The 18,933-nt window shown below is 36.8% G+C and overlaps 1 protein-coding gene across 6 annotated transcripts in view; it reads left to right on the top strand.

Moving 5' to 3' along the window:
* The window catches only part of PLEKHA5 (pleckstrin homology domain containing A5), a 245,304-nt gene that overhangs the window by 147,032 nt on the left and 79,339 nt on the right, over positions 1–18,933 (top strand). For 5 of the 6 annotated variants that reach the window (XM_032646107.1, XM_032646106.1, XM_032646105.1 and 2 more), the window contains exons 4-8: positions 4,009–4,092; positions 5,372–5,492; positions 7,925–8,029; positions 10,386–10,458; positions 17,226–17,326. In XM_032646107.1, the coding sequence (XP_032501998.1) occupies positions 4,009–4,092; positions 5,372–5,492; positions 7,925–8,029; positions 10,386–10,458; positions 17,226–17,326 (484 nt within the window). Of the gene's footprint in view, positions 1–4,008; positions 4,093–5,371; positions 5,493–7,924; positions 8,030–10,385; positions 10,459–17,225; positions 18,827–18,933 lie in introns of all 6 variants that reach the window. The other variant, XR_004351848.1, reaches the window with a different exon arrangement.

Raw genomic sequence — 18,933 nt, 5'->3', positions numbered from 1 at the left:
GGAAAACTGATGGTACTCTTGATCTGAATTTTGAGGCCCTTCAAAGGAGGAGGAAAAAAAAAAAACCTTTGGACTACAAAAAGGATGGCGAGTGTAGGATGAAAAGACACACTTTGTAAATAATGCTGGGGACAAACTGGTAGAATTGAAGGCTGGAATCTTGTCTTCCCTGCCCCCTCGTGGCCCTAAGCAGTCACTCCTCTTTTGCACCAAGGAAGGTGGTCATGACATGATACCTCGGCCAGCCACCTCCCACAGTGCCCAGTTGCTGTGTGTATTAAAGAACTCATGTATTATGCACTAAAAGAATCCCGTGCATTAACAGAGATAGCTTTTTCCTTATGTTTTCAAAGGTTCATTTGGATTTCATTTACATTGCTGTCATTTATTGGCACTCAGTATGCTTTTAACTCATATTTTTAGTTTCTGTAATTTAGACATTATGTTTATCCTTTACCATTACAGTACTTAAAAATGCAAGATTAGTATAACAGTGAAGTGTAAATGCCAACATAATAAGGAATGGTTTTGAAATTTTAAAATGTGTATAAAAATAGATTTGCACAAGAGCAGTGAGAATTGACAATCCTATCAGGTAGTGGAAAATTACGACGTTTCAACAATTAAGACTGGAATTTGGTTTGGCTGATATTTTGGTTTGTCCTACTCTTAATTTATTTTAATTCATTTTTAACAAAATGATTAGAAAACATTACTCTGATTTTTTATTTGCTAAGTATGTTGTTTTATGGGAGATGACAATTTTGTAACTAAACTAATTGCCTATAAAATCTCAGTCTTCTGAATTTGGATTTTATAGAAACCTAGTAATCTTGAATGACTGTAATTTAAGTCAGAACAAATGAATAAACATTTCAGAGGACTTCTGTGTTTATGTTACAATTAGGTGTACATAGTAGGAAAGATTATTTCTTTCCTTAGAGAACAGCAGAAGACTTTCATGTTAGAGTATCCTTCTAAATAAATGAATTTTTATGTCAATTTAATATCATAACATTAAAAGAAAACACATTGGGTACTAAGGAAAAGTAAAAGAACATAAATATGTTCATTTTTCATATTGATTTTAGTCACTGAACTTTTAACTAAGATGGAATGCTAAGATTTTTATTTAGTTAGTTTTACTTTAAGACACTGTGATCTTAAAAGTACTTGGACAGGGCTTCCCTGGTGGCGCAGTGGTTGAGGGTGTGCCTGACGATGCAGGCCGGTCCGGGAAGATCCCACATACCGCGGAGCGGCTTTGCCCGTGAGCCGTGGCCGCTGAGCCTGCGCGTCCGGAGCCTGTGCTCCGCAACGGGAGAGGCCACAACAGTGAGGCCCGCGTATCGCAAAAAAAAAAAAAAAGTGCTTGGACAATAAAAATGTCAATTTCGGGCTTCCCTGGTGGCGCAGTGGTTGAGAGTCTGCCTGTTGATTCAGGGGACACGGGTTCGTGCCCCGGTCCGGGAGGATCCCACGTGCCGCGGAGCGACTGGGCTCGTGAGCCATGGCCGCTGAGCCTGTGCGTCCGGAGCCACAACAACGGCCTCCCCAATGGGAGAGGCCACAACAGTGAGAGGCCCGCATACAGCAAAAGAAAAAAAAAAAAAAAAAAATGTCAATTTCATTGAAATAGCATCCACTTTCCGGGAAAAGAATGTTTGTGTGCTCCTTTTTTTTTTTTGCAGTACGCGGGCCTCTCACTGCCGCGGCCCCTACCGCTGCGCAGCACAGGCGCCGGACGCGCAGGCCCAGCGGCCACGGCTCACGGGCCCAGCTGCTCCGCGGCATGCGGGAGCCTCCTGGACTGGGGCACGAACCCGCGTCCCCTGCATCGGTAGGTGGACCCTCAACCACTGCGTCACCAGGGAAGCCCTGTGCTCCTTTTTGACTGTTCTTTATTTTAATGTCTCCATTGCCCTGCTTCCTTGTTTAATGGGTACTCAAGTCTACTGTTCAGAGGTCAGCGGAATCTCTTATCCCAGTAACCGTTGCAGGGCCGTGTTGTTATAATTTACAGCTTCTAGAATATTAGGATTAGAGTCTGCTATATTTCTTCTAGACAAGATGACATATCATAGGAAAATAATACAATAGGGGGTTATTTATTTTTTCAATATTGGATTTTATAAAAAGAATTTTTATATTTCTGTTCTATCTTCCACTCAACCAACTCCAGCTTTTTAATGCTTCTCCCCAAGAAGACACTTTAAAGAAAAAAGATGCTATCCTCTAGTTTTTATTATTAAGGTGTCTAATCTCTATCACAAATTTACTCCCCTTCTCCCCCACAGTGTTTTATTCTGTTAAAACATGAGAATTTACATACCTTGACACGTTCGTGGTATTCATCACATTTGGGTACTTCATCGTTTTCCACTTATCTCCAGAGGCTGTACTTTCTTAGTTATTCTGTTACCAATTTATTGCTTATTACATAAAATGATATTCCATTATGAGACTTTAGGTTTCCACTATTGTACTTTTTTTAATTTGAATTTTATTTATTACTATTGTACTTTTTTAAAATCAACAGTTAAAATAAAATCACTTGCATACTTTTTATGTAGTGAAAATATCACCACAAATAAACATCTAAATCCACCACCTCTTAACACCTTTGGACTTTAAAGGTGTTATTGAATGTGTTTTGTAAAAGAAAAAAACACTGCAAAAGGTTGATAATTTGGTAGTCTTGTAAACACCAGTTGGTGTAATAAGTACCAATTAACTAAAGGATTAACAGAAACACATTATATTCCACCAATAATTCTGTTGTCACAATAGTCAATATATAATTTTTTTTAACTGTATACCTTTTCTTTTGTACGGTTTTAGTTTAATTTAATAAAGTTCCCAGTACTTGAGTAACCAATAAAAATAATACTAGTGAAAGTTCAGATTTGGAAAAGGAACTTAAGTATCTGAAGTTTGCCAGAAAGTTTGTGGCCTGCAGTTATAAATGTCCTGCAATACAGATCACATGTAATAATCTTTTAAGGTTAACAAAGCAGTATTCAGTACAACATCTTGACAATTTCCTCCATAATGAAAGTACGTTTTCTAAGATCTAGCACACCAATGATTGATCTTCCTTTCAGGTCGCTTTGTGGTATGTTACTAAACGGGAAAAAAATATTTGTTTACAAATGATGTATTTTTTTTAGTATATCAAATGTATATTGCATATTATTTTGGGCATCTGTTATTTTTGGCTTAGATAAATAGTTTGGGATTTTTCTCCTCTCATTTCTAGAAAACAATAGGAAGCCTAAAGATCTTATTCTCCAAAAAATAGTCACTCTTTAATCAAACCAGATTTTTTTTCAGCAAACATAATAAGTAGATTTTTCTTTGCTTGTGTTGTTGTTTGTGCATTTCATTTAAGATTTTTGTTTTCTCCTTCAGATTCCATTTTTCTATAGCATACTTCAGGTATCATAAAAATCAATCCCATTACATTATTTATGTAAACTTTCCTTTGTGAAGCCAAAATGCCATAAATTATTGCTCTTCCAGTGGTACTATGTTTTAATGTGCCAGTGCCCATCTGGTAGTACTGTTAGATTTATTTTTCCATCATGAATTTGGCATTAGGTTTCTGTAACGTACCTAGATTGGGATACCAAATAATGAAGGTAGGTGGATACTCACACTTTTCTGTGGCCCACCTGTCACATAAGATGCAATGATTGTGGAGTCAGATCAACTTACTTTTGTTTATACAATAGAAGAACAAATTGAGGTCATACTGGCGGTGGGCGTGGGGTTGGGAGTGGTGAGTCTAGCTGTACTGTAAAACTGTAAGTAACATTTACACAAACGTGTACACACAGTAGATAGTAGAAAAGGTTATGTAGGAGTGTCAACACCTGGGGGTTTGAATTGCATCTCCTTTATTCACTAACTTTAATGTTGCTATAAAGAAATGGCTATTTTGCTACCAGGATATTTTTTTAAAGTTTGTGGTAATAGCACGTACATTTTCTCTTATTCTGTTTTCAGCCATAATGAAAGGAAAGTGACCTGTAAACATCCAGTCACAGGACAGCCATCACAGGACAATTGTATTTTTGTAGTGAATGAACAGTAAGTAAAGCGTTTCATGGAATGCCTCTGTTCAAAATGGGGTTAGTCTAAGTGTCCATCAACAAATGAATGGATAAAGAAGATATGGCACATATATACAATGGAATATTACTCAGCCATAAAAAGGAACGAAATTGAGTTATTTGTAGTGAGGTGGATGGACCTAGAGTCTGTCACACAGAGTGAAGTAAGTCAGAAAGAGAAAAACAAATACCGTACGCTAACACATAAATATGGAATCTAAAAAAAAAAAAATGGTTCTGAAGAACCTAGGGGTAGGACAAGAATAAAGATGCAGACGTAGAGAATGGACTTGAGGACATGGGGAAGGGGAAGGGTAAGCTGGGACGAAGTGAGAGAGTGGCGTGAACATATATACACTACCAAATGTAAAATAGATAGCTAGTGGGAAGCAGCCGCATAGCACAGGGAGATCAGCTCCGTGCTTTGTGGCTACCTAGAGGGGTGGGATAGGGAGGGTGGGAGGGAGACGCAAGAGGGAGGAGATATGGGGATGTATGTGTATGTAGAGCTGATTCACTTTGTTGTACAGTAGAAACTAACACACCATTGTAAAGCAATTATACTCCAATAAAGATGTTAAAAAAAAATGGGGTTAGCATTGAAATTGCTGTTATCCGTACTTAATACAGTACGATTTAACAGTTTTCTTATCTGGACATTTGCAGTCAAGTATAATAACAGAATGCCGTCTGTTTACTATGTATGGTATAGAAACATGACTTAAATTTTTTTTTCATGAGGAATGTAATTCCAGAAGCTGTTTTTACAATAGGTCAGACACAGATAGTAAACTCAAGAGCGCAGGATGCAAGGTCAGGGAAAACTGTAAACTTGGTCAAATTATTAAACTAATTTGTGGGATCTGAGTTCCCCAACCAGGGATCAAACCCACGCCCTCAGCAGTGAAAGCACAGAGTCCTAACTACTGGACTGCCATGGAATTCCCTATCATTGTTACTGTTTTCAGTATTAGAATCACTAATCTTGTAATTAAATTTTTAATGTTCCAGTTAGATGACCAAGTAGCATATCTGTATTAAGGCTTATTAAAATAAACATGATATTAAGTTGTGCTTAATTATTTTTAAAGTAGTTAGAAATATTAAGCTCCAACTCTGGAGCTTATTAATCTCTAACTAGTACCCAGCTGTTTTGAAAAAGTCAGACACCAGCATTGTTAACTCTAGGGAAATGTTATTGTACAGTAGTTTACATAAACAGCAAGTTCTAGCGTTCTGGCATATTATATTTTCAGGACCGTTGCAACCATGACATCTGACGAAAAGAAGGAACGACCTATAAGTATGATAAATGAAGCTTCTAACTATAACATGACTTCAGACTATGCGGTGCATCCAGTGAGCCCTGTAGGCAGAGTAAGTTATTTTGCTTACTGTTAATTATTGATAACTGGTATAATTGGTAATATCTATTACTGTTACTCTTAATGGAGTTAGAGTTTTAGAATAATCATTTCATTTTTATTATTACGTGAACCTAATTACGTTCGAGGTAATTGACATAAGCAGTGGCTTAGAATATAAAGTAGTAAGCTTATATTTTAATAATTTAATGATTTTTTAAATATTGTAGAGTTCAGATTTGGAATAATTTTACAAATGTAATGGTTGTTTGTGTGAGAAAATGGAAGTTTATTGAATCAGCTTAAGTTTTAATGGTGAAGATTAATATAATGGCCTAGAACTCCCATTTTCTGACTATTAAGTATGCCTAGAATAATATATGTTCTATCATACTGTTTTTTTAAAATGTAAAATCTTTTACTGCTAAAGGAAAACCCATCAAGCCACTGTGCTTGGTGACTGATGTGTTTAGAACCCATGATGTGAAAAGTGCCATAGCCACATGGAAACAGAAGTGGGTGGTTTTTCTTTGTAATCAGAAACAAAAATGTTAATTGTTGAATCTCCAATCCCAGACTTGTGTGTCTATAAAAGTTTTTAGTTATTGCTTCTTGTACTTTATACCATAACGTTAATGTTTTAAATTTAGAATTTTAATATTAAAATGTCTTCAAACTCGTAGAAAACCTGCTGCTAAATCTGAATAAATGGTTGCCGTAACGTTAATGCTCAGGTCCTAAATTAAGGATAGCAAGAAAATCAAGGGATGATAAAAGAATCTTCTTTATTTAGAACATAATTGTGTATTTTATAATAGTAAAACAATTGTAATAATAAATTATGGTTATTGTAAAGAAATGGGTAATAGACAATTATCTATTTTAAATGCCTGGTAAGGTTTTTTAAATGAAATATTGTAGAATATTACAAGTAAACATAAATTTTCAAATAACGTAAATTATTTCTAATCCTTGTATAGCATAAAACACTAGCAGGATAACACAGCATTATAATGCTTGTAAATTTATACTAATTAAAATCTAGAAAAATGACTTACCAGTTGAGGGCCAGCAAGTCATTGTCTGGAAAGAAGGTTGGAGCTGTGCCTCACACTTTACACCCAAAATTTTCCAGATGGATCAGGTGTTAAAGCGGTAAAAGCAAAACTCTAAAAGCAGTACAGAAAGCAATGGAGGTTTTTTTAAAATAAACTCAGAATGCAGATGGGCTGTCTAAAATATGACATAAATCCCAGAAGTCAAAATAGAAAATGAGAAATCCAACCACAGAAAACTATCATGCATGCATAATATCTGTAATTTATATGATAATTAAAGAAGGATACTGAAGAGTAGGTATTATGTATGCAGTTATTTGAGAAAAAAAAAGAGATATTCCATAACTATGAAAAGTTATTCAGATGGATAGACACTTATATACACAGTGGTATCAGTCGCCTCACAGGGTTGTGTTTGGGTTGTTTGTGTGCTGGGGTCCAGAGGTGAGAAGTAGACTGGTCCTTTTGTACCTTTTTGTAACATTTGAGATTTATACTGTGTTTAAGCATTATATGTTCAAAAGTAAATTAAAATGTATCCCCCCAAAATGGCTGATATTGGGCCTTAAAATTCTATTATGTACTGATACAAGCCTCATAAAAGGAGATTCTAATGTAATGTGCTAGATTTCCAAAGATTCTAGATAAGTTGAAAACTAAGAGATAAATTGATAGTACTTACCTTCATAGAGAAATTCAAATTCAGCTTCTTTGTCTTTATGTTTGTTGGTTACTGCTATCATTCCCACCAAGATAAAATGTTCGCAATAAACACAGCAGTATTTTAAAAGATTATGTGTACTTTTAAGAATATGGTAAACACCATCTGTCTGGTATTATCCACATTCAGAGTTTGTCCGTAAAGAAGAAAACACTACATGACGTTAAGCAGATCCTTCCAGTCTTGTTTTGACTTGATGTGATATGTTTGTTTCTATCTTATCTGTTAGATTTGCTCTTGTGACATGGCACTGTTAACTTTCTTTAATTGGAGCAACACGATTAAATGCAGATATAAATCAAAAAGTGCTGTCATTTGGTTTATTCTTTAAGATGTGTTAACATTATTTTTACTCAAGGTTCCTTCTATTTAGCAGGTAATGCCACACACTGTGCCTTTTTAAAAATTGTACACGTGGATTTTAAAGGAGAGAGATTTGTGATCCTTCCGTAGTATCCTAGAGGAGGAAAAATCTTTGTGCAGAATTCTTACATTTGAAACAACTAAGACACAAAAGTGGAATTGCAGTAATTCATCTGAACAGATTAAATCCTGGAAGTTTCAGAGAAATCTGAAAAGAGATTAAAATTATGAAGATGAAAAATAAACTCAATATCTAGGCATTAATACCACATTTTCTGTTGGGCTTTTTTTTTTTTTCCTTAGACTTCACGGGCTTCAAAAAAAGTTCATAATTTTGGAAAGAGATCAAATTCAATTAAAAGGAATCCTAATGCACCTGTGGTCAGACGAGGTTGGCTTTATAAACAGGTATTTTTCTTTTTTTTTCCTATTTGATGTGAAAAAAGGACAGAATCAAAAGGGACCTTTTCTGCTGAAGGCACCTAAGACAATTGTATAGAGTGGAGAAAGAACTGTAGTGGTCATCCAGATTCTTCACTTCTTATTACCACGGAGAGAGTTAGGGGAACAATGGAGAAAGAAAAAGTAATGGATGTTACTTAGAGATATTGTGGGCAGGGGTGGGCAGGTATTTCTAAATTTGAAATTAGATATATGCTGCCTGAAAATGTTAGGAACAGCATGCTAAAATTATCTAGGCAGAACTATTTTTTAAATGGAAAAAAAACCAGAGGTATTGTACATTTTTCTGTCCTATAAAAATCATTGAAGAAATGTAGAATTATGTACTTCTCTGCTTTAATTTATAGAGAAATCTGATCATAAGTTGAGATTTTTCTGATTTTTTCAGAGTTTTGCTTCTGTGCTCTCAAGACCGCTCTGTTAAGTGTCTGTACTGTTTTTTCTTTCTTTTGTTTGTTTGATCAAGCATGGGTCACTCAGATACCCTGATAAGTTGGGGTTTGTATAGTTGCGTTACCAGGGAAACCTGGTAACTAAGCTTTTTTGGAACATTGTTGTACGTTTTGGAATTAGTAGGGATGCATGTACGTTGGACTTGGTGACATCTGTTTGGATTGCTCAGAGGCTTTTGTTTTCTTTTTTTGCTTTCTAGTTTGCAGCTGGGTTTCAGATAAATGAACTCCAGATAACTGAGATAACTCGGCATTCAAGACCTTTTTCTTTGTCCTGTCTCTCTGATTCATGCTGCATGTATACAGATGATGCAGAGCAAGTTAAATATTAGTCCATTGACAGTGTTAATTTATTCTGTCAAATATTGCTAATTGCTTTCAGATGGCCTAATAATTATATTCAGTAAAATTCATAATGACTTTGTTACGAAACATTCATTAGACCTTGTTCTGTCTGAAAGTTGGGTGGCAACTAAACTACTGTATTGGCGGAAGACCCACTTAAAATCCAGAGAGTTCCCATTCAGATTAGTTTCGCCAATTTCTTACTGAGTTGATTGGGTATGTAACTTGGATACCAACTTTTCATTTTTACTTAAAGATCATTTACTATATTTTAACCATCTGACATTTAAACTTATCCAAGCTAAAAGGTTTTTTTTAACTAGACTTTCTGAGTCCAAATTCTATTGAAATAGCTCCGTGTGCTATTGAGCTTTGTAGAGGATATAGGATTCCTTATTTTAAATGATTGCTGTTCTTATTTCTTGATCCCTTGGTTAATTTAGTATTGCCAAAGCGTTACCAATCAGTTTCTCTACCATGAGTGTTTATTTTGTAATAGGTGTGTGACTTACAGAGAATATTTGTTTGTAGAGCCGCTTAAAGATCTAAACTTTTTAATTATCTGTACTAAAGAGATAATTAATTAGGAGATTGAAAATACCGTGTAATTTGGGAGGGCGGGGGAGAGCTTTCCTTAGTGTAGCTGTCAATTTTAAGGACAGATCCCTTACTTCAGGAGATTTTTACCCATATAATTTCTTCAGTTCTAAAGGCATTTTTAGATGATAGTCACAGCTAGAAGTAAATTAAGAAATATAAATCAATGCACATACAAACTGACCTCTTTTTTGCCTTTGTGTGTGTGTGTGTGTCTCAGTCTGGGTCTGTGTCTGTGTTTCGTTTTCTTTTGTGGTTTTGCTCTAGTGCATGTGGGAAGGTAATTTTCATTAAAATTGTGATTTTGTTTGAGCTTGGCATTTTTATTACCTAAATAACTTAGAAAAAGCTGCCAAGTAGGTGCTCTTTTCTGCTGGATAAGCAAAACCCAAGCTGTCTGTGTAAGAAGAAAAAAAATGTTTATGAAATGTGTTTATATGCTAAGGTTCCTTTATTCACAGTCATTTAAAATCACATTACCTTTGGAAGAATTTCAAATCACATACTTTTCTTCTTGTTGAAGATTAACATATTTATTAAATCTGGTTTTCCAGAATGCATACACTGCTGCACAGTTCCATTATTCTCATGCTAGCAGATGTGTTCAATAGAGGGGATTTCAAATTGCTTGCAAATATGAAACCAAATCACATTGCTTCAGCAGAATTCCTTTTACATGACAGTATTACTCTTCAAAGACCAGTATACTTGGGAATATCTTAATATGATACAAGTCCCCAGGAAACAAACCCAAAATTTTGCTTAGCGTTTTAGTTTGATTTCTGTATAGCATATGTCAAACACACCTTGTCTTAAAAGCTTATTTTAAACAAATAAGAAAACCAGAAATGAGCTTTAATTTTCTGAAATGAAAAAAGAAAATCCTTTAATATGCTGATCTAATGCAGGACAGTACTGGCATGAAGCTATGGAAGAAACGCTGGTTCGTGCTTTCTGACCTTTGCCTCTTTTATTATAGAGGTGAGTTTACCGTAAACAATAGAATTTATGTTAAGTATCAGATACTCTTTTAAAGAGAAAACATTACAAATCTTTTTGCTATTTTATTATCAACAAATAGTATCAAGAAAATCTTTTCTTTATTGACATGTAATTCTGAGTAAGGCGGAGGGACAGAAGGATATTGTGCTTCAAGCAGATTGGTCTTAGTTTTGGTCCAGTTTCTGTAATCTGATTGTGCTGAACCGATTTGTTTTGTGTGAAGAACATGTGAGTATTCACTCTATAATGTTATCCTTGAATTCAGTGCCTAATAGATGAAAAACGTTAGTTTGATGTTTGATTCTTTTTACTTGTCAGTTTTGTCAGATCTAGCCATCAGTCTGTTAGATATCCCATTCTCCCCAGCAAATGATTTTAGTGCATTAGATTAGAGACTGCCATGATGTACTAGCAAATAAGAAAAATAACATAGAATGTATTTATTATGATCCCTTCCAGCCCTTCACACGCACGCACACACACACACACACACACACACACTTTTTTATAAAACAAAAAGACCTCCATGAAACATTGAGAAAGTTACAGAAGGGTTACAAACCAGGCTACTAATGTTGGTGGAGAAGAAATAAAGGTATTATTAAAGGCAGTCTTCATTTCTCTCTCTCTCTCTAATTTTTTTTTCTTTTTAAAGTATTTATTTATTTATTTTGGGGCGCGGCGGGTCTTAGTTGTGGCTCACAGAATTTTTCCTTGCGGCACACGGGCTCTTTGTTGTGGCACGCGGCCTTCTCTCTCCTTGTGGCTCAGGGGCTCCAGAGCGCGTGGGGACTCTGTAGCACGCGGGCTCTGTAGTTGCGGCACGCGGGCTCAGTAGCCCGGCAGCACGTGGGATCTTAGTTCCCTGACCAGGGATCCAACCCGCATCCCCTGCGTTGGAAGGCGGATTCTTTACCACTGGACCACCAGGGAAGTCCATCTTCTATTTTTCTTCTTCTTCTTTTAATGTTTTCTGGTTAATAAGTTGTTGATTAATAACAATTTTAAGTCAGAGTCTAGAGAAGTCTCTGATCATGTGCCATGTGGATCTGTTAGATACCACAAAGCTGGTATGAACAGAGAAAGGAGTGCATAGGCTGTGCTCTCCCTAGAAATCTGCTTCAGCTACAATATAAAATCATGAATTTGGACAACCATTCCTTCTTCCCTAAAGTCTGGTTGGAAACAGTCACTAAAGAATTAGATTGTCAGTGCATGATTACTCATTTATATACCACAGAATGCAATAGAATTTTAGAGCCTATTAGCAGTTTTAAAATTTACTTTGTGATTGTCCAGAAAAAGGTGTGACAAAATTCTGTGGTCATCTATCAAAGCAACATGTGCATATTGACCTTCAGGTTTAGAAATTACTAGAATTGTACTCATCTTTTCCCCCCACTGAATACTGTGGTTGAGAAGTACTGCTGAGTCAGAATTAACCAGACCTATAAACTTTCATTTTGTCGTAGGGATGTTGGTCAGGCCGCAACTGTGGTATTATCTTTAGTTAAGTGCCAGACTTACTCTACAATTTTCCTTAAAGGTTTTCCCAGTCTTGCAGAAAGTCAGGATTTGTAACTCATACAGTATTCCTAAGCTTATAATTTGTACTTTTCTCCCTTTTTCAGTACGTTTTATAGACCATTTAGAACTTTAAATAAGAACAAGAAAATGTTTGTTGCTTCTCATATAAAAATTTCTTAGTGTTAATTTGCAACAAAAAGCTCACTGAGTTCCTTGTCTTTTGCTGTTATTATTGCTCATGGAAAGGTGCTTGCTACTTGTCACCTTTATTAAAATAGAAAAACTTTTAACCTAATTTTTAAAAAGTAAAGGTGAATTCAGAAGCCATGTTGAGTATGAGATTCCATATTATTATTAACCATATGCATTTTACACTCAATGTATTTATTAATTTTAGTACAGTTCCCCAGACAGGAGGAATGTAAAAAAGAAGAAGATATAGAAAGGAAAGGTATAACATTTAACTCACTTCCATTCTTCAGATGGCTGGAAAGAAGCATATGAGGGCTTCCCTGGTGGCGCAGTGGTTGAGAGTCCGCCTGCCGATGCAGGGGACACGGGTTCGTGCCCCGGTGTGGGAGGATCCCACATGCCGCGGAGCGGCTGGGTCCGTGAGCCATGGCCACTGAGCCTGCGCGTCCGGAGCCTGTTGCTCCGCAACGGGAGAGGCCACAACAGTGAGAGGCCCGCGTACCGCAAAAAAAAAAAAAGAAGCATATGATACTACACTCTCACTATTTTATCAATAGGAAATGTCAGATTTTAAATAAAAACTATCAGATTTTAGTGAGATGATCATAATAGCTTGCAATTTTTGGAGTGTTTGGTATATGCTAAGCACATAACATTATGATCTTGTCCATCTCTTCCTCACAGCCACCTGATAAGGTGGCAAATCTTATTATTCCCATTCACGCGAGAGGAAACTAAGGGCAGCAAGGTCCAATTGCTGGCCTGTCTCCCCAAGCAAGTCTCAAAGCCAGGATCTGCACCCAGACACTTCTCCTAAATACCCAGATCTCGTCTTCTCTCTCTCTCTTTTTTTTTTTTTGGCCACGCTGCACAGCTTGTGGGATCTTAGTTCCCCGACCAGGGATCGAACCCTGGCCCACGACAGTGAAAGCATGGAGCCCTAACCACTGGACCGCCAGGGAATTCCCAATCTCGTCTTCTCTTGTAACCTGAATACAATGGCCCCATTCATTTCTTCCGTATGTCTCAAAGCATTTAATATACTAACATACAGAACATGCTGTCAGAATTTTTTGACAGGTCAGTCTGTGTTTTACGGATATAGGAAATAATTCAGAGAGAGAATAAGAGCTTTGCTGTTTTTTTGCAATAGGATAGCATCCAACACCAGATGGAAGCCCAGGTTCCCACTGTTCTTTACAATATACCAGGCATATCATGAACACTGTGATAAAGTACTAAAATTGCTCTGTTCTGTAGTCAGTCTATTGATGAAGTTTACCGTGGGACGCAATTCACTCAACGAATGTTTACTGAGCAGGACCCACTTCGTTCCAGGTATTTTCAAAATAGCAGTGAAAGAAGGCTTCCATGAAGCTTGTCATCTAGAGAGGTCAGGGAGACAGTAGATAAACTCAGATAAATAAACAAGACCATGGTAAGTGTTTTTAGGAAAATAAGGTCATGATATGAAAGAAGGGCATGGGGTAAGGGCCTCTATGGACCAGGGCTCTGAGCCGATGTTTTAGGTAGCAAGATCCCAATGACAAGGAGGAGGCAGAGTGAGCAGAGCATTCCAGGCCGAGGGGAGCAATAGCGCAAAGGCTCTGTGGTAGGAAAGTGTTTGGGATGTTGAAGACGCAGAAAGAAACCAGTGTACCAAGCAGGGAGGTTAGCAGTAGGGAAAGAGATGGATGGGAGATTGCACCAGTCTTGGATTCTGTTGGAGTTTAGGTTCTGCCCAAGATACCATAAGGAAACAGCTGTGTATTTTTAAGCATAAGAGTGATATGCTTTTGATTTACACTTCAAAAAGCTCACTCAGGCTGCTGTTAGAGAATGAGTTATAAAGGGGAAGGAAGGAAACAAGAGTTAGCAGTTACTGTGTAGAAATGATGATGGCTTTAGACTAGGGTAGTAGCTAACAGGGAGCTTTTTTTTTTTTTTTTGTGCGGTGTGCGGGCCTCTCACTGCTGTGGCCTCTTCCGGTAGTGGAGCACAAGCTCCGGACGCACAGGCTCAGCAGCCATGGCTCACAGGCCCAGCCGCTCCGCAGCATGTGGGATCTTCCCGGCCCGGGGCACGAACCCACGTCCCCTGCGTCGGCAGGCGGACTCTCAAACACTGCGCCACCAGGGAAGTCCCAGAGAGCTGTTTTGATGCACCAGACATCTTATTAGGTGGTAGAATGCAGAAATTAACAATATAAACCCCTCTCCTTATGGAACTCACAGATTAGCAGAAGGAGTCTGAGAAAAAATGTTATAGTATTCAGTTGTGTTGATGAGTGTTGACCAGGCCTGTGCAAGGAAGGGATTAGGAAAGAAGGGTGATCTTGACAAAGGACTTAGCATGTACAAAGCATGAGTGAGCATGACATATTTGTAAAATTTACATATAGGACGTAAGGAATGAAGGTTATGTCTGAAGACGTAGCAAGAGTAAAGGCTAAAAAGTAGATCAAGGCACAAAAGGCATTTGTTTGTTATTCTAATGAATTTAAAACTCCTGTCTTGAATACAAAAAATAGTATCAAGATCAAGTGTACATTTTAGAAAAATCACCGTAGCACTTGAGCTAGAAGCCAAGAGACCAGTTAGCAAAATATTGCAGTATTCTGGCGAGGAACGATAATGAGTAACGACATCCCGGTCTGTAAGTTACTTAACCAGCTGTGACTGTATGTATTTCTTGTCTTGTTCCCAAACGTCTTTAAAGTGAAAGAAGGAATGGGGGAATCTAAAATGTCACTTGAATCCGCTAAAATGTTGAGATTTTTATGGTTCCTGTCCCAGGTTGTGTTCCTCAGGAAGCGAGCCTTGTGATGGAGATCAGGGTGCAAGAGGCCTACTGGGGAGTGTTCTTGGTATCGGGACCTGGGCCTGGGAACGGAGGGAAGTAGGATAGGGCAGAGGGAGAAGTTAGGCGGCCGTGCAGTCTAAGAAAGGCCTGGCCGACTCTCTGTCCCCAACGAGGAGTTCGTTCTTTCTACAAACATCACTCAGTTCCTACCCTTCGCTTGGCAGTATATGAGGCCCGCTGGGTGATAGAAACTAAGGCAGTTACCTAGGTAGAGTTAAGACAGTAAAAAAATATCAGTAAGACAGCTGCCTAGGTAGACAGTTACCTAGGTAGAGAACTATAAAGAAAGCCATGATTAGGAACATTTAAGTGATCTAGCAGGGGACTCTTCGGTTAGTCATTTGACAGATGAAGATTTTATATGCCTTCAGTTTTATGTAATAATGGCAGTAGTTACTGAACACTTAGTATGAGCTGAGTGCATTATTGTGTTCATTATGTCTGTTAAATAATTTAACCCTCACAACAAGTTCTTTAGTGGTAAGTCTTGTTTTCCTCAGTTTTGTAGTAGATGAAACTGAGATGCCCAGCATCAGTAACTTGCCCAGGATCTCAGAGCTGCTTGGAATCTGGCCAGGAAACAGTCCATGATAATCCAGTGAAGTCACCCTGTGCTTATTGATGCTGCATATTCTGAAATAACTTTAGGAAAGTCAGTTTTCCAATTATGCAACATAGAAGAAGGTATTATTTGATAAAAAATGATCTTTCAATATAGATGACTTCAGGCTGTTTCTGATTACATGCTTTATATAAGCATAAAGTTGGATTTAAAATTAGAATATGACTCAATTATAGAAAATTGTCATGTTCTCTATAATTGATGTCTGCTCTCTGCCTCTTTTTTTTTACCTTTTAGAATAAATCTGCACTTTTGTTCATTCTTTCTTGTATTAGTGAACTATACCTGAATGAGTACAGTATAGTAAAAGCAAAATTTTGTTCCACTGTTATGAGAAAAGCTATAGAAATAACCTCTAATGTGACCTTATTCTTTTGGAAGTTTTACCATATAGTCTCGAAGTAAGGGGAAAATAAATAAAATCCCTCGTTAAGTTTATAATAATAAAAACAACATGGTAAGCATAATAAAAAGAATTATTTCTCATTTATGGTTTTTCTCATGGGTGAGTTCATCAGCCTAATGCACAGCTCTATTAACTGGTCTTTTGGGTCTCTAACAATGTACTATGGATTTCAAGTTTCATAAACATCTCTGCCCCCAGGCAGCAAGTTAATAATGTGAATCTATACTGTGCCGAGATTAATGTTTTATCTTTTTCCTGGGTATATTTTATGTGCTTGCCTTGTAGGCCTGTAATTTATTCCCATAACTTTATTGTATATTGTAGCGACTGATTAAAAACAACCCTTCAAAGATCTATGCTTAAAAAGCGTATGATTTTTATAGCATAGTTTACAATAATGTATTCATGTGTATCGTCATTTATTCAAAAATTTTTGAGTATCTGCTACTGTTGTTCTAAGTGTCTTCATGGAGTTCACATTCCAGTGGAGAGAGAAAGATGATAAGTAAAAAACTAAAACATGCAGTGTATCAGCAGTAATTGGGGTGGTGGTGAGGGGAGACAGTGGTGGGGTTCCAGAAGGAGAAGAGAGGGCTCTGGGATGGGTCAGGGTGGGAAGCACTTTAAAATAGAGCAGTCAAGGAAGGCTTCATTGATGAGAAATTGAGCCAAGTCTGAAGGATGTGACAAGTGAGCCGTGCATTTGTCCTGGCTTTAAAATGGTTGCACATTTATATCCTACCAGCCATGTGGGTGGATTCCTTTTATAAATTTTCTGTGTCATCACTTATATGCTAATGTAGTTTCAGTGAATCACATGTCAAAGGGCTTTGTAGCATGCAGTCTATATGCCAAACAAATGTATGCTGTTTTTCTGTCTAATTGACCTTTTTCTGACATGTGGGCCAATTTCTGATTTGCTTAGGGTAGGGAAGCGTGTTGAAAGTAAAGCAGTATATATACTCTGCTATTTAATATTTTCTTTTAAAACCTTACAAAGAACTACCTAAACAATACATGAATTCTTCATTAATATATGAAAATCTTTTGATTTTTTGTCAAAATAAGTTGCAAGAAAATTTATTCTGTTTCATGAGAACATTTAAAATTCTAATCAGATGTTCAATTATCTCTTAGATGAGAAAGAAGAGGGTATTCTGGGAAGCATACTGTTGCCTAGTTTTCAGATAGCTATGCTTACCTCCGAGGATCACATCAATCGCAAATATGCTTTTAAGGTAAGGAAATAATCATACTTTTTTATTCTGTATTTGAATCTTGCACTGATTAAAAAGTGGATATTGACTATGGATTATTACAAAAAGATATTTTAGTAACAGTTATTTTTATATTAAAAACATAGTAGTGGTCTTCGGGTCGAGGAGGAGAGTGTCCCTTTAATTAGGCAGTACGTGCTCAAATATTTAGGGGCCAAGGGTCTTTTATGTCTCTACTTTCAAATGGTTCTAGTTAAAGCAAATATGTTAATATGCTAATAATTGATGGATATAGCTGTAGGTATCCTGGTGATCATTGTACTATTCCTGAAAGGTTACTGTATGTTTGAATATTTTCATAGTAAATTTGGGGGTGGTGTGTTATTTAACATAATACATGTGCATTCATGATTTTATAGGATATTTACAAAGATATTCTTGGGTCTAAGTACTTCATGAACATCAGATAGTTTTGAGAGAATATTGCAGTTGAAACATTAAATCTATGACTAAATCTAAGCAGACCTGAGCCTCCCTCCCCTAAGTAACAATACCCACCCATCTCTGCATCTCTGTGATGTGCTGGCTTGTAGAGCACCCTCAAGTAAGAGGCCACTTGAACGCTCAGTTGGTTATTTTTGTTTTCAGAGACCATACTGCATTCTTTGCTTTATGATTATGGCTGAAATAAATTTCAGAAGTCACCTATTTTTTTTTTTAAATCAGTGTTAAATTAAGAACTCTGAAGGGTTTAAATTTTTCATTTTAAGGAAAAGAGGAAATTCAAGGGTAACACATGCTGTTATTTAACAATGAAAATGTTTGCACCATTATAAAACTGATTCAATTTTTAATTCCTGTCCACTTTTAAAGAATACTCAGGACTGCAGCTGATTTACAACTTTTGCCAATTAATGTGTTACATTATTAGCTATGGAGAAAAGAGAGGGAAAGGCAGAGTGGTGGGAGGGTGATGGGTGACCTCAAAGAGAATGTAATATCTGAGCAAAGACCAGTGGCTACAAGGGCAGTCGCTACCCATTTCAATAAATGTTATTAACAGTATGAACCAGAGAAATGGAATTAAGTATTTTAAGATGCTATAGCAAACTCTAATACTGATAATTTAAAGTAATAACTATGTAAAAGTACATTGCCCAACTCTGTGATACTAACACTGTTATTTGGGCACAGGTTTAAATTTTTTTGTTTGCTCATCAACTTGTCAAATGTTTATTGAATTTGTACTAGTCATAGGACATTTTGCTGGTTCTTAAACTCTAAAAAAACATAGATTTTTAAAAATATATAAATAGAATGTTAAAATAGCAGTAAAAGTGACCATGCGTGTTAAGTATATTGTCTCTGTAATTATTCGGTTTAATCTTGATTGGATTTTATCTATAACGAGGATAATGATTTCTATTTCAAATTCTCTTCTCTGCCATGTTGTTTTCTCTGAATTTATGAGCCACTTTTACTACTAAGTCCGTTGGCACTGATGCTGCTGCTTTCACAGTGGTAAGTAGAAGCTATAGACAATTGTTGAACAAAACTGTGGAACTTAAAGCTAAATCAGGAACTTTGCCATCATCTTGTAAATATTCCCTTTGACAGATCACAAGCTT

Source organism: Phocoena sinus, chromosome 10 (genome assembly GCF_008692025.1).
Source record: "Phocoena sinus isolate mPhoSin1 chromosome 10, mPhoSin1.pri, whole genome shotgun sequence".
Classification (NCBI taxonomy): domain Eukaryota; kingdom Metazoa; phylum Chordata; class Mammalia; order Artiodactyla; family Phocoenidae; genus Phocoena; species Phocoena sinus.
This window is presented reverse-complemented; position numbering and strand designations above follow the sequence as displayed.